Source organism: Vigna unguiculata, chromosome 3, assembly GCF_037176805.1.
Source record: "Vigna unguiculata cultivar grain cowpea cultivar isolate G323 ecotype 2 chromosome 3, ASM3717680v1, whole genome shotgun sequence".
NCBI classification, from domain to species: domain Eukaryota; kingdom Viridiplantae; phylum Streptophyta; class Magnoliopsida; order Fabales; family Fabaceae; genus Vigna; species Vigna unguiculata.
Genome location: NC_140794.1, coordinates 20,312,567 through 20,326,973, shown reverse-complemented (window position 1 = coordinate 20,326,973; position 14,407 = coordinate 20,312,567). Strand labels below are relative to the sequence as shown.

At 32.4% G+C, this 14,407-nt stretch overlaps 2 protein-coding genes across 2 annotated transcripts; both read left to right on the top strand.

Moving 5' to 3' along the window:
* Positions 1-559: 559 nt before the first annotated feature.
* On the top strand, positions 560-3,596 carry LOC114178511 (uncharacterized). The gene is made up of 2 exons (XM_028064459.2): positions 560-1,645; positions 2,176-3,596. Exons 1-2 carry the CDS (start codon positions 929-931, stop codon positions 3,490-3,492), a joined length of 2,034 nt encoding a protein of 677 aa, XP_027920260.1. The 5' UTR covers positions 560-928; the 3' UTR covers positions 3,493-3,596.
* Positions 3,597-10,210: 6,614 nt separating this feature from the next.
* LOC114179961 (lysine histidine transporter 2-like) lies at positions 10,211-12,450 on the top strand. The gene is made up of 7 exons (XM_028066479.2): positions 10,211-10,278; positions 10,387-10,770; positions 10,888-11,281; positions 11,422-11,527; positions 11,625-11,716; positions 11,809-11,877; positions 12,286-12,450. The coding sequence occupies exons 1-7, from the start codon at positions 10,226-10,228 to the stop codon at positions 12,382-12,384; spliced, it is 1,197 nt and encodes a 398-aa protein (XP_027922280.1). The 5' UTR covers positions 10,211-10,225; the 3' UTR covers positions 12,385-12,450.
* Positions 12,451-14,407: the final 1,957 nt, after the last annotated feature.

Here is a 14,407-nt window from a genome sequence, read left to right as displayed (position 1 = left end):
AGTTTGTGGTCTTTCTCTCTATACTCATTACAGAAATGACAAACATTATTATTATTGTTAATTATTTTCCTTTAATACGACAACCAAGCATTCCATTCGGTATTTACATTTCTTTGTTCCCTTCTCCTTTTGTCCAAATCATTGGTCCGAAGGAGTAAAACTAATGTTATTGTATCCACAATGCATGCTGTGCAAAACTAACGATCCAATTATGAACACCACAAAACTTTATGGTTGTCGATGCCGATAATTTCTGAGGGCGCAATTCATGCAAAACAATTATGTATGAAGGAAATGTTGCGCCTTAAGCTAAGAACAAAAGATTCCGCGCATCTAAATGGGTGCTCCATGTCCCTCTACAAATGATGACAAGATCCATGAAATTTCCCAAGTGAATGAAAGCAACCTCCACCATAGTGGGGTCTACGGAATTTCAATAATTTAGTGAAAAAATAGCCTTTGGCTGTGACCTCACGGACCATAGAATCTTAATCTTTCTAAGCCTTCTTTTTAACTTTTCCTCCATCAAAGATAAGTGCGTGGCCTTGGCCTCCCTTACAAATCCTATCTACTGCACATTTTCCTTTTGTCATATAACATCGTTCACCATTTTGCTTTTGCTACTGTTTAAGTTCATGACATGTTGGCCTATTACGGAATCAAACTTTTGTTGCCTTCTACTTCACTGTTTACTAGGTTAATCCATCACACACCCTCAGTTCCAAGGATTTTTCATTTTTCATTTTTCAACAACTTTTAGTCCAAGAGAATAAGCACTTATTCTGTTAGCTTTCACTTTTCGCTTTTATGAGGGGTCTCAAAGGCCTCTTTTTCACCGCTGCTCGGAACTAGAATTGCACAAACTGGTTGTGATTGTCCTTTGTTGCAAAAGGGTCATCTCTGATTTGGGGTACTTTTAACAGTGACTATGCCTCCCTCTCACTTTCCTCTTCGTTGGGAAAGCACTGGCTCCCAATGGTGGTATGCATCTCCCATTGATTATGCCGCTGCAAATGGGCTCTATGATTTGGTCACTGAGCTTCTCCACCTTGACACCAACCTCCTCATCAAGCTCACGTCCCTCCGCCGCATTCGCCGCCTTGAAGCCGTGTGGGACGATGAGTCTAAGTTTGAGGATGTTGCCAAGTGCCGGTCCAAGGTTGCTAGGAATCTCATGATTGAGTGTGAGATGGGAAAAGGGCACAACTCTCTCATCCGTGCAGGCTATGGTGGATGGCTTCTTTACACTGCTGCTTCGGCTGGGGATGCTGACTTTGTTCTTGAGTTGTTGGGGAGAGACCCTTTGTTGGTGTTTGGTGAAGGAGAGTATGGTGTCACTGACATGCTGTATGCTGCAGCCAGGGGCAAGAACTGTGAGGTCTTTAAGCTCCTGCTTCATTCTGCTCTGTCAAGAAAGGAGAGTCTTTCTGGCAGTGGAGCAGAATTGGAAGAGAAGTTGGATGAAGGGTCTAAGGTTTTCAAGAGGGATGTGATGAATAGGGCCATTCATGCTGCTGCCAGAGGAGGGAATTTGGAAATACTGAAGCAGCTTCTAGCTGGTGTTTCTGTTTCTCAGATTTTGTCTTATAGAGATGCCCAAGGTTCTACTCTCTTGCATGCAGCTGCTGCAAGAGGCCAGGTTCAGGTGAGCCAGATTACTTAAGACTGTGTTTGTTTTGTGTCAATTCCACTCTCATGGATCATTCAATATGTGTAATTGAAAATTCAAACATAGCCTTAGCATTTAGTGCATGTTTGTCTAAATCATGGTTTGCAGTTGGAGAGATTCTCAATGGAAAACCAAACACACTCTGAATGTGGTTGTAGAAAATTCAGGAGTCCTACTTGTTTAATGATAATGTTATAGTTAGAATTCAAAAGTCCTGATATTGGATCCTTAATAAATTATGGAAAAACCTGGTTCATTTTATGGTTCACTGGAATCCCTCTTTTCTTCATTTGGCTAGGGAGAATTGATAACTGCAGAAGTAGAGTATGAACAAAATGTTTATTGATACTACACAGTAGATCATGTTCAGGCTCCTCAAAGATGAATGTGAAATATAATTTTTTTTTTGTGAAATATTCAGATAGTACCATACAATTGTGTGGTACTATCTAATCAATGTTACTATAAACTCATTATTACTTATTTTCATCATGTTAACGATGCAGGTTGTGAGAAATCTAGTCGAATCCTATGATATTGTAAATTCAACTGATACTCAAGGAAATACAGCATTACATATAGCTTGTTACAGAGGTTACTTACCTGTGGTAGAGTTTCTGATTGGAGCATCTCCCTCATTAGCAACTTTAAACAATAACTATGGAGATACTTTTCTTCACATGGCAGTGGTTGGTTTCAGAAGCCCTGGTTTCTGTAGACTGGACAAGCACATTGAGCTGATGAAGCAATTGACAAGTGAAAACATTGTGAGCATGAAAGACATCATCAATGTGAGGAACAATGAAGGAAGAACAGCTCTTCATGTTGCTGTGATGCATAACATCAAATGTGATGTGGTGGAATTGCTGATGTCTGTTTCATCAATTGATTTCAATATTCGTGACACTGATGGCATGACCCCTTTGGATCATCTTAGGCAACAAAGATCCAGATCAAGATCAGCATCTTCTGACACTTTAATCAAACAATTAATTTCAGCTGGAGGGATCTCTAATTGTACGGACTACATCACAAGAAATGCTCTCGTTAACCATCTCAGAACTCATGGTATTGGAGCAAGTCCTGGAACATCATTTAGAATACCAGATTCTGAGATATTGTTGTACACGGGCATTGAGAATTCATGTGATACCAATTATGATCAGGCAAGTATGGAATCAAATTCATGGTCAAGTGAAATAAACAATTATGAGTCACCCAATTCACCATGCAACAGCAACAATAGTTCTGTTAATTATGGTGCAAGGCGTTTGAAGTTTCTGCTGCAGTGGCATGGGATAAGAGACACAAAAGAAGCAGCCTCGGAGTTGGAAGATGATGTTTCTGAGAATTCTTTTAATTCAAGGAACAACTTGGAGGAACTTCCCATCCCATTGAGGCAAAGATACTCAAAAATGTGTTCTCTCCCAAACAATAAAAGAACAGTGTCTATAAGGACTTATCTTCCAAGTGCTTCGGACAGAAAATATTTTCATGCAGGCTTAATGCAAGGTGTGATTAAGGTAAAGCCACAAGGCCCTTTACCTGTTCATGCAACTTCTGGTCTTTTTCAAGAACTATCTATCTCTTCTCATGCTTCTAATAATAAGCAAAATGGTGTTGATATAATGAGACCCTCTTGCTCCAATGGATCCATGGATGGTGGTGGAAGCCTTCAGTTGAACTATAAGCGTGGCTCTTTCAATAAGAAAATGATGAACCGGTATTTTTCTTTTGGAGCACATGGCCAGGCTTTGGAAGATGCAAATAGCTGCACAAAGTCTAATCGAAGCTCTAAGAATTTTAGTTCTTTAGTTGCATAAATGGTAAATAGTAGTTTTTGTGATGATCACTTTGAAAACTTCATGTGGAATATGCAAGAATTAGAATTAATAATACTGATAAAATTATATGTTTAGTGTTCAAATATACTTTTAAACTCAACACGCTTGTCCTATTTGTAGGAATGATTTCGAATTGACTCGGTATGATATTGATTAGGCTTTCTACTATCTTTTACCCTTAGATTTCATATCCCATTTCTTTCCACCAAAAGGGTATATCATGTAAAGAAGAAAGTTGTAGAATTTTGGCAAGGTATTTTGGCGTGCTACTACATACTCATTGTGCTTACAAAGAAACTATTGCATGTTTAATAATAAAAAATTAAGACAATTAATGTAATACCTATATTTTGATGAAAATTATACGTATAAAAATTTCAAGTTCTAAGTTTTATGAACTTCATTTTGTGATAGCCTATAGAATTATTTTATTTACTGTTAAGTGTGAAATTAATTGGGTTTTTTGTAAAAGTATTAGATTTAGTTTTGCAGATAAATTGAATACTTCAACAAGTGATTTAAACATTTCTATTACAAATAAAAAAAATAAAAAAATAGTTTTAATCAATTATTGTTAATCACCTAAATTGAATAGTTCAATAATTACCTCACAAGTTCATGGGCCTAGTATAGGTGTTTGTAGCACTCAGTGGGAGGATTTCTTCCTCCACCCATAGTCTATAGTCTTAACTGAAAATCACTTCGTTACTCCTTATTAAAAACTAATTTAAAATCCTAAATTTATTTCAAATTCTCCTCGCCCTCTGCACCTCCCTCCATCATGTGCAGGAATGATAAAAATATTAGCGTTTATGTATATCTACAAATAAAATTTACAACGAATAATTGATACTTGTAAATAGCGTGTAACAAATATTTTAATATTCATTTATAATTAGGATAATGCGATTATTATACAATAATAGTATCGACGAATATTTGTTAACCATAAAAAATTAAAATTAAAATTTAATTTATATTTTATTAAATTAAATTTAGATTAAATTATGTCTCTTATTTTTTATATATTTCAATTAGGTTTCTATTTTAAAAAAATATTTCATCTTAAAAAATGATAAAATGATTACTAATTTTTACTACTTCCCTTACCACTTTACGTGTTTCGACACATTCTATTTTATTTTCTTTTTTAAATTTAATTAAAAGCTGAACAATTTGACAGATGAAAGTGGAGGCTCACTTTCGCGCGTGGGATGAAAAATTCTCACTCTCTCACCTAACCCCATTCCTTGAAACATTTTTAAACAGAATCTCTTTTCTTTTCACTTAGAAAAATTCCCACTCTCTCACCCTTACCCCATTCTCTTTCTAACAGAACCCCTTTCCTCTTCACTCTTAAGATTTCTCAAACCTCTCACGCCTCCATTTAGGAACCCCACCCTCCATCCCATTTGTTATAAACCAAGTATTGGTTTCCATTGTGGAAACTACAACTGGAAAAGGAATTCTCTCCTAAACTTGGTGGACCTAGGCTCTGCACACCAATAACACATCTCATCCCATTTGTTGTAAACCAAGTATTGGTTCTGTTGTGGGAAAACTTTCCTGACCCATATGGGTAATTAACTTGCGACCCAAGACCAATTAAGTTGTAACCCACCAACGACTTTTTGGACAAAAGTAAAATAACATATTTGGATAGTGCAGGTGGATACAGAATTCCCTCCCAAACTTGGTGGACCCCAAGCTGTGCACACCAATAACAAACCCCATCCCATATGTTGTAAACCAAGTATTGGTTTTCATTGTGGGAAAACTTTCCTGACCCATGTGGATAATTAGCTTGCAACCCAAGATCAATTAAGTTGTAATCCACAACCAACTTTTTGAACAAAAAGGTCATAACATATATGGATAGTGCAAGTGGATACAAAATTCCCTTCAAAACTTGGAACCCAAGATTAAATAAGGTGTAATCCACCAACTATTTTTTGGACAATTTTAAAAACAGATTTGGAAATTGCAACTGCATCCACAATTGCCTCCCAAACTTGTTGGACCACAACCCGTGCACACCAATAATTCACCCATCAATGTGGTTGTAAACGAGGTTTAAGTTCATTTTGGAAAAAAAATTTCCTTTTAAGTTCATTTTTCAAACAGATTTGGAAAGTCCACCAAGTTTGGAAGGGAATTATTTTTCCAACTGCAGTTTCTACAATGGAAACCAATACTTGTTTTACAACAAATGGGATGGGGGTGAGATTTCTAAATGGAAGTGTGAGAGGTTTGGAAATTTTTTAGAGTGAAGAGAAAAGGGGTTCTATTTAAAAATGTTTCAAAAAATGGGGTAAGGTGAGAGAGTGAGAATTTTTCGACCCATACGCGAAAGTGAGCTTCCACTTTCATCTACTACATTGTTCAGCTTTTAATTAAATTAAAAAAGGAAAATAAAATAGAATGAATGTGTCAGTACACATAAAGTAGTAAGGAAAGTAATAAAAATTAATAGTCATTTTATCATTTGCCTTCGATCATACCCGATCATATCCATTATGATAAATTGAGTTAAACCTCGTTAAGGACTAGACATGGTTATGTAGGACGACGCAGAATGAAATTTGTGATGTGGATTATTGTGTTTTAATAATTAATATATTAAAAAAAGTGATAGAAAAGGGTTTTCTAATAAAGAGAGATGTTGTTGGTGTGGTGGTTGGGGTTTGTTCTTCTCGGATTCTGCACAGATGAATCTCCACTTGAAGCAGGCGTCATTGAAGCAGTTCACCACCTTCTCACCTTTTTTCTAAGCAAATGGTTAGTTTCTTCTCCTTTGGGCTCTTGCTGATCTTAAGTCTCTCGTTTTGGGTGCTGACGCGAGTGTAGAGGTAAGCCTCTGTGACGTTGTAGACTTGGTGACGGGCTATGGTGGTAGACTCTTCGATGATGAGAGTGAAGGTGTTGAAAAGGTAGCGATGGATTGGGTGGGGAATGAGCTCGTTGGCCATGGAACGCAGGAGCATGATAAGGCATGTCTCTTGGGGAAAACATAGTAGTGTGTTGTGGCTATGACTAATGCTATAGAGAAACCAACACACACACACACTACACCATTGCATCACTAAATTGTTTCTCCAAATTGCAAGGACCCAGATCCCCAAATTCCTTATCTCCGCTCTTATATAACACCCTGGAAGAACCCCTTGAACCTAAACTGGGGTCACTTTCATTGCATCATCATCTTCATCCTGTTCTCATCAACCCCACATGGATTTTCATTTTCACAAAGTCAAGGGCTTAGAGGGAAAAAGTGGGAGAAAAATGAAACCGGAGCAAGACTTACCTTGGTGGGTGGGTTTTGGTTGGATCCATGAAAGTGGGAAATGGGGTTTGGTGTAGGGGGTTGAACCCGCCATTGATGGGAGAGTAGATTGAGTGCCCCTTTGCTCTTGGTTTGAACATTTTTGTTTGATTGTTTGTTGGGTGTGAGATGGTGAATGAAGAAATGAAGAATTTGATAACAAGGAAAAGTGCATCTGACACTAAGGGGGAATGTTCTTCCACATCAATAATTTCATTTTTCCTGGTGAGTGTTTCCACATGCCTAGTCACTTACTCACATTCACCCTTACTTTAACCACGTTTAACTCGATACAAATTTTTTTTAAATAGTAACTTAATTGAAACATATAAATAAAAATGTACAAAATCGACATAAAAATAGAGATAAAGTCATAATTTAACTTTAAATTTAATTAATATTAAAATTTAATTTATATTTTATTAGATTAAATTTAATTTATATTTTATTATATATTTTTTGTAATTTTTTTTAATATTTGTGGATGTCCACTAACATTTGCAATTTATAAAATATTCATAAATATTTTTAAACCAATACTCAACCGGTAAATAAATAAATAACGAATAAATATTTTTGTTATAAATCGAATAGATATTATTCATATCCAACCGGTTATAATCTAGTCTATGTGAGAATCTACGCCCCTTAACCTTCATTGCATTCATCTTATTATACAATAATAATATAAAATTTTATTTTATATGGTACAATCCTTAATTTAAAACTAGAAATAAGAAAACTAATGAGTCAAAGTCGTTTGTTGCCCAAAATTTTCGGCCTAGAGTGCAATCAAGGAGAAATAAATTAGATAATTAATGTAAATTTTGTATTTCAAAATATTTTTTACTTCTTTTACACAATATATAGTCCAAACACAAGCTTTTACATCTTAAAATGCATAATTCAAAATATAATTTTATATTTTGAATTATATAATATAATAAACATTTATATTTTAAGCTGTACACTTTAAAATACATAATCTAAAATATTAAAAAAATTATATTTTGAATTATATATTTTAAAATCCAGAAATTTATGAAAATATAAGTTGAAATTATGAAGTTTGCATGAAGAAATAGCCCAAAAACAATTGAGCCAAATTCATTCTTCCGTAAAATTTTCGGCATAAAGTGTAACCAAAGACAAAAGAAGCCTTTTTAATTTTTACCCTCCCCCTTTGAGTTAGGTTTGTTGTAAAGAATTTGAGACAAAATCCTGTCTCGTTCTTCTCTCCAACTCATGGTCACACAAATGGAAAAGGCCGTAAAAATCTTATCTTTCACTCTGTCCAACATTTTCCTCGTTGGCCAAACATTCTTAAATACAATCTAAAGTCTCCTTCCCTCATAAAATAGCCCTTTTGCGTCTCCTTTTTGACTTAAATCTTTTAGACTTAAATTACATTACATAAATATTTAATACACGAAACTTATAATTAATATAAAAGTATTTTTACGTTAGATTTCAACAAATATAAAAATGAAGTAGTCAAAGTTGATGTAAATTTATGTCAGTTATGATGAAAATTTTGACTATAAAATTTATATGTTGGTTAGGATTATAATTGACTTAAAAATTGACAACTTTTTAATTTGATTCGTTAAAGAAAACTAAACTTAATCAAATCCTTTCATATTAGTTTGGATTGAAAAGAGACATGACAACATCTACGAGATAAATCTAAATCATGCCTTTTCCAATATGCCATTTTACTATAAATTATGATTGTACATGATTATGACATAGAAGAGAAACTCATATACTCATATCCCTCCTCTCAAAAGTTTTATCCAAAAAAATCTTATAATTGATCGACCAAAACTCAATTTTTAAAATGATAATTTGTGTTTTGCACGTCAAAAAAGAAAAGAAATCAACATTCTTTCAAATTTAAAAGTGTTTTATATTAATTATAAACCTCTTGAATTAATTCACTTGATTTATTTGATCCTTATAAAACTAATATTGATGAAAATTCACATGCATTAGTCTTTATGACTTTTCTAGATATGTTTGGACATTCTTTCTTGCATAAAAAAAAATGAAACTTTTAAAAGCCTTTAGAAAATTTGCACTAAATTATAGAAAATGAGAAAGAATTAAAATTTAAATAATTATTATCTTAAAATTAAATTAATAACTATTATAAATTTAATGTATTATTTAATTAATAATTATTTAAAAATATTTCTATGGACATTTTTATACGAAAGAGAAAATGATATCAGAATTTAGTTATCAAAAAGTGAATATTTCATTTAGTTTTGTGTTTCAAGAAGTAAAAGTCAATATATTTAAATTTACATTATCTAAGTGATCATAAACATAAATGATAGAATATTTAAAAAAAAAGTAGTTTAAATAAATAAACATTTTTAATAAAAATTTAATTACAAATATGTAAACTTATATCATATTTTAAACAAATTTAGTTATTTAAATTTGACCTGCTTGATCATAGACTTGTTCATTATAGGTTTAATCATGTCTTTGGTCCTTATTTTTGTAGCGAAATCTCAATTTGGTCTCTTTATTTTTTTTTTTCATCTCAATTTGGTCCCTGTTTTGGGAGATTTGATCTCAATGTAGTCCTTTCCGTTAGTGGTATAGTAACAGCGTTAAATGGGGTATCACGTGTCAGTTACTCAATTTATTTATTTATTTTTTAATTTAAAAAGTTTTGCCACGTGTCAAGCTGTCATCGTACCATGGGACCAAATTAAGATTTCGCTATTATGGACAAAAACATGATTAAACCTTCGTTATAACACAGATGAATAGTAAAACCTAAGATCAAGATCATTCCAGACTCATGTTTTTTCAACAATCACATAATTTATTGATAATTATTATTATACTATTATTTTAACATAATATTTTATAGTTGTAATTTGAAAAAATGGACTGTGAATGTATATTTAGCCTAAAATATAATAATGTGTGTTTTGAATAAATTCCTACATTTGAAGTTTTAATTTATAGTAATTTTAATGTATAATAATAGCGTAACTAGTTGAGAAAAGAAGATAAAATGTAAAATTGGAAAGATAAGAGAACCAAAAGTAGAGACGAAAAATAGTCTGAATATCCCAACACTGAGTTCTAACGTTTGAGTGGTCCTACAGTGACGAAAAAGTAGGTAGCAGAAGTTGATCCACTACCCAAGCCACATGTTTTGTCACTGTCTCTGCTACTACCGTAACTCTAGTTTGCGGGTTTTGTGGGAACTGTTGCTTAAAATGAGTTCATCTTCGTCAAACAGTGGAAGCGAACAAAATGACGAATATCAATACTGTTGATAACAATGCCATCAATGCTTGGCTTCCGGTCACCGCTTCACGAAATGCCAAATGGTGGTACTCCGCCTTCCACAACCTCACCGCCATGGTGGGTGCCGGCGTCCTCACCCTCCCTTATGCCATGTCGATGATGGGCTGGTACATTAAAACTTTACTTTTCATCATCAACAATAACTGTAATAAAAAGAAAAACATGATTTTGACGTGATTTGTTGTTGTGTGATGACAATGGATCGAAAACAACAGGGGTCCAGGGAGTGTGATTCTGATCATGTCATGGGTGATCACGTTGTTCACGCTATGGCAAATGGTGGAGATGCACGAAATGGAACCTGGTGTGAGATCCGACAGGTATCACGAGCTAGGGCAGAAAGCTTTCGGAGAGAAGCTGGGTCTCTACATCGTGGTTCCGCAGCAGCTACTTGTTGAGGTTGGCACGTGCATTGTGTACATGGTGACGGGAGGGAAATCACTGAAGAAGTTTCTAGAAACTGTTTGTCCCTCGTGCCAAAAAATTAGGAGCTCCTATTGGATCATGATATTTGCTTCTGTCAACTTCGCTCTCTCTCTGTTGCCAAACTTCAACTCTATTTCTGCAGTGTCTTTGGCCGCAGCGGTCATGTCTATAACGTAATCATCAAACTCAGTCTCTTTAAACTGTAGTAGTAGTAGTAGTAAGTAAGTAATTGAGGGTGTTGAAAAGTGTTGCTAATTGTTATTATAACTTTATATGATGCATGCATGAAGTTACTCAACGATTGCATGGGTGGCTTCCCTTAAGAGGGGCACTGTACCTAATGTGGACTATGGGTACAAAGCGCATAGCACTGCGGATGCTGTGTTCAACTTCATGACTGCAATGGGAGATGTAGCGTTCGCTTATGCTGGTCACAATGTGGTTTTGGAAATCCAAGCAACCATACCTTCTACGCCTGAGAAACCTTCCAAGATAGCAATGTGGAAAGGAGTGATAGTTGCATATTTGGGAGTTGGCTTCTGCTACTTTCCTGTGGCCTTCATTGGATACTATGTGTTTGGAAACTCTGTTGATGACAATATCCTCATCACACTAGAGAAACCTACTTGGCTTATTGCTGCAGCTAACATGTTTGTTATTATCCATGTTATTGGAGGCTACCAGGTAACTTTCACTACATAATTAACACTCTTCATTTAAATATTACACCCAAAAATTATTTTAGATTAAATCAGATTCTTTTTTTCATTCTTTCACAAACTAAATTCATTGATAATATGTGAAACATTCAAAAATCATAATAGGTATTCTCAATGCCGGTGTTTGATATGATGGAAACCTTTTTGGTGAAGCGAATGAAATTCCCTCCTTGTTTTACACTCCGTTTTGTTGCTCGTACTATCTTTGTAGGTAAGTGAGGTCTCATGAACTTTATCTTTAGTTTGAGTTATTATGATTATAAATAAATACATACATACATATTTTATAATTATCCTTTTTATTTCAGCATTGACAATGATAATTGGCATATGCATCCCCTTCTTTGGTTCTCTTCTTGGATTTTTAGGAGGCTTTGCCTTTGCCCCAACATCTTACTTTGTAAGTAAAAGCATATGGAAGTTCTTCTTTGTTGTTTTTTTTATTATTATTTAATTACCAATATATATTGATTATATATATTCTTGTTACAGCTACCATGTATCATATGGCTTAGACTGCACAAACCAAAGAGATTTAGCTTATCTTGGATAGTGAATTGGGTATGTTAACTGAGATTAATGTCAAATTTCCTTATTAGATATTCTTCTTGTGTTTAGTAATTTATTATTATTTATCAATTTGTTTTTGAAAATTTTTTCTTAAAATTTTTTCTTAAAAAATATTTATAAATTGTTATAAAATAATAATTTGAGAGAAATTGTTTCCAATTTTTTTGAAAAATATACTCTACAAAATATTTTTCACAGATAATTCGTAAAAAATATTTACGAATTTTATAATTGTTTAAGAAATAATTATAAACAATTTTTTTTATCAATTAAAATTTTTAGAAAATAGTAAAAATAAGTTTTTTTTTTTTGTAAAATTTTATAACAAGTAAAAATAGTCTCTTAATGTGAAAAATTTAGTAGTGTATATTGATACGAACTTTTTTTATTATGTTGCAGACATGCATCGTGCTTGGAATTCTGTTGATGACACTAGCTCCGATTGGTTCATTAAGAAAAATCATTGTTACGGCTAAGCACTACAAGTTCTTTTCATGAACCATCATTTATTAGACAATAGTTAGAATGAAGTCATTATCTCAGCTTAGCACTACAAGCTCTTTTCATGAATTGCTTAGAAAAATCTAAGTAGTGTAGGCAATAGTTAGTGTAGATTCTTGTCCATTTCAATGTAGGAAAGTGATAACTAAGGATAGCGTTAATGTTTACAACATTTACAAGAAAGGTTTAGATGTTTCCATTTTTACGTTGAGATGTATAATGTTTTGTTATTAGGATTTTCTGAATTCTTCTATTTCATTTGTCTATTAAAATTCATCATATCATAAAATAGTTATGTTAATATATATATATATATATATATATATATATATATATATATATATATATATATATATATATATATATATATTATCTAAAATAATTTGTGCAAATGAGAAAACGAAGTTTTTAGATAGGCTATCATTGTTATAACGTTGTAATAGGAGTCATGACAACATGGTAAAAAAAAATGTCATCATAATTTATTAAAAAAATGTAAAGTAACTCAAAAAAGAAAAATGACTTTTGAAATCAAATTCAAATGTAAATTCAATTAAGAAAATATATGAAAAATTAATAAAAAAAAATTAGGATGTAATTCTGTTATTAGAAAATAAATTTATTGATTCACAAATTTAAAATTTTGTTTTAATTTTTGTGTTTTTTATTTTAGATTTAAAGTTAAAATTATATATATTTCTAATATGAGATGTTTATGAAAAAGAAAATTTTTAATTTGTATTTTTATACTATTAAGTGAATCCGATACTCAACATACTAAATAAATAAATTTATAAAATTGATATATGATAAATAGTTAATGTTAAATTTATCTAATAGATATCAAGACGGAAACCACCATACTTAACATTTATAGAAAATTGAAAATTTTAATATATATATATATATTACTTTTGAAATTATTATTGAAAAAAAAACTTCTATATTATTTTAGATATCTATACGCAACTCACCATATAATTAATATTTATAATGATTAAAAAATTTATAATATATATATATATATATATATATATATATTAGTTTTTTAATAAAATAAATTTACGCATATTAAAGTATTAAAAAAATTTCTTAAGATTTTGACCATAAAGTTTGGAGTATATGTGTGTTGAATTCTCGTATTTTTGCGATTTAATTTCTCTTGTATTAAGCAATTGTAAGTAGAATAATTAATTTGGATTATAGAGTATAATTGTTGATCATCTATCTAATTATTGTCACATTATATTTATTGTATGAGAAATAGTTTGCTTATGTGGTAAGCATATTATGCTTCCTGATTATTTTAATTCTAAATGCGAACTTTTGGTACTTGGGTTTGGTCTTTAATTTTTTATTCAGGATCTAGATCGATCTCTTCCTAGTCCTCCCTATATAATGTTCCTATCTCTAGTCAAGGTACTGTTTGTTGTCTTTGATGCCAAAAGTTGCAAAGTCTTTAATGAAGTGGCATTATGAGGAATTTTAAATTTATCTTCTCACTTCTCCGAGCTTAAGCTCGTTCTTTTACTCATGTGTTGTATCGTTGTGCAACTCTTTGCTTTGCTACCTCTTCTCGTATTTGAGACTCTTTTTGTATTTCATGTCTGAAGTTTAGATCAATTTGGCGATCTTCCTTGTTGTGTTCCTTGTCAAAGTGTTGTCTTGTCAAGTACTAGTAGAGAGTAACTCACTTTTTCTCTGAAAATGATTTTGGTGAAACTATGGGCTTTTAATGAAGGAAGGTGTAAGTTGATACTAGTACCTAAATTGTTAGTTATATGGTGCATAGAAATTTCTAAATGGAAATATTGTTGAAGGTTTACTAAGTAGACTCCTAGAAAAGATAGGTGAGTCACAATGGACAAACTTAACAACATTGTCTTTCCTAGCCAGATTTTCCTTAGACCCTTTTTAAAAATTTCCTAAGAGCATATTCTTATGTGAGTGATGATTTGAGAGAGGGGAAGATGATTCGTTTGGGTTGATTAGAAGGTGATGTGTATATTGTTCTTTTTCA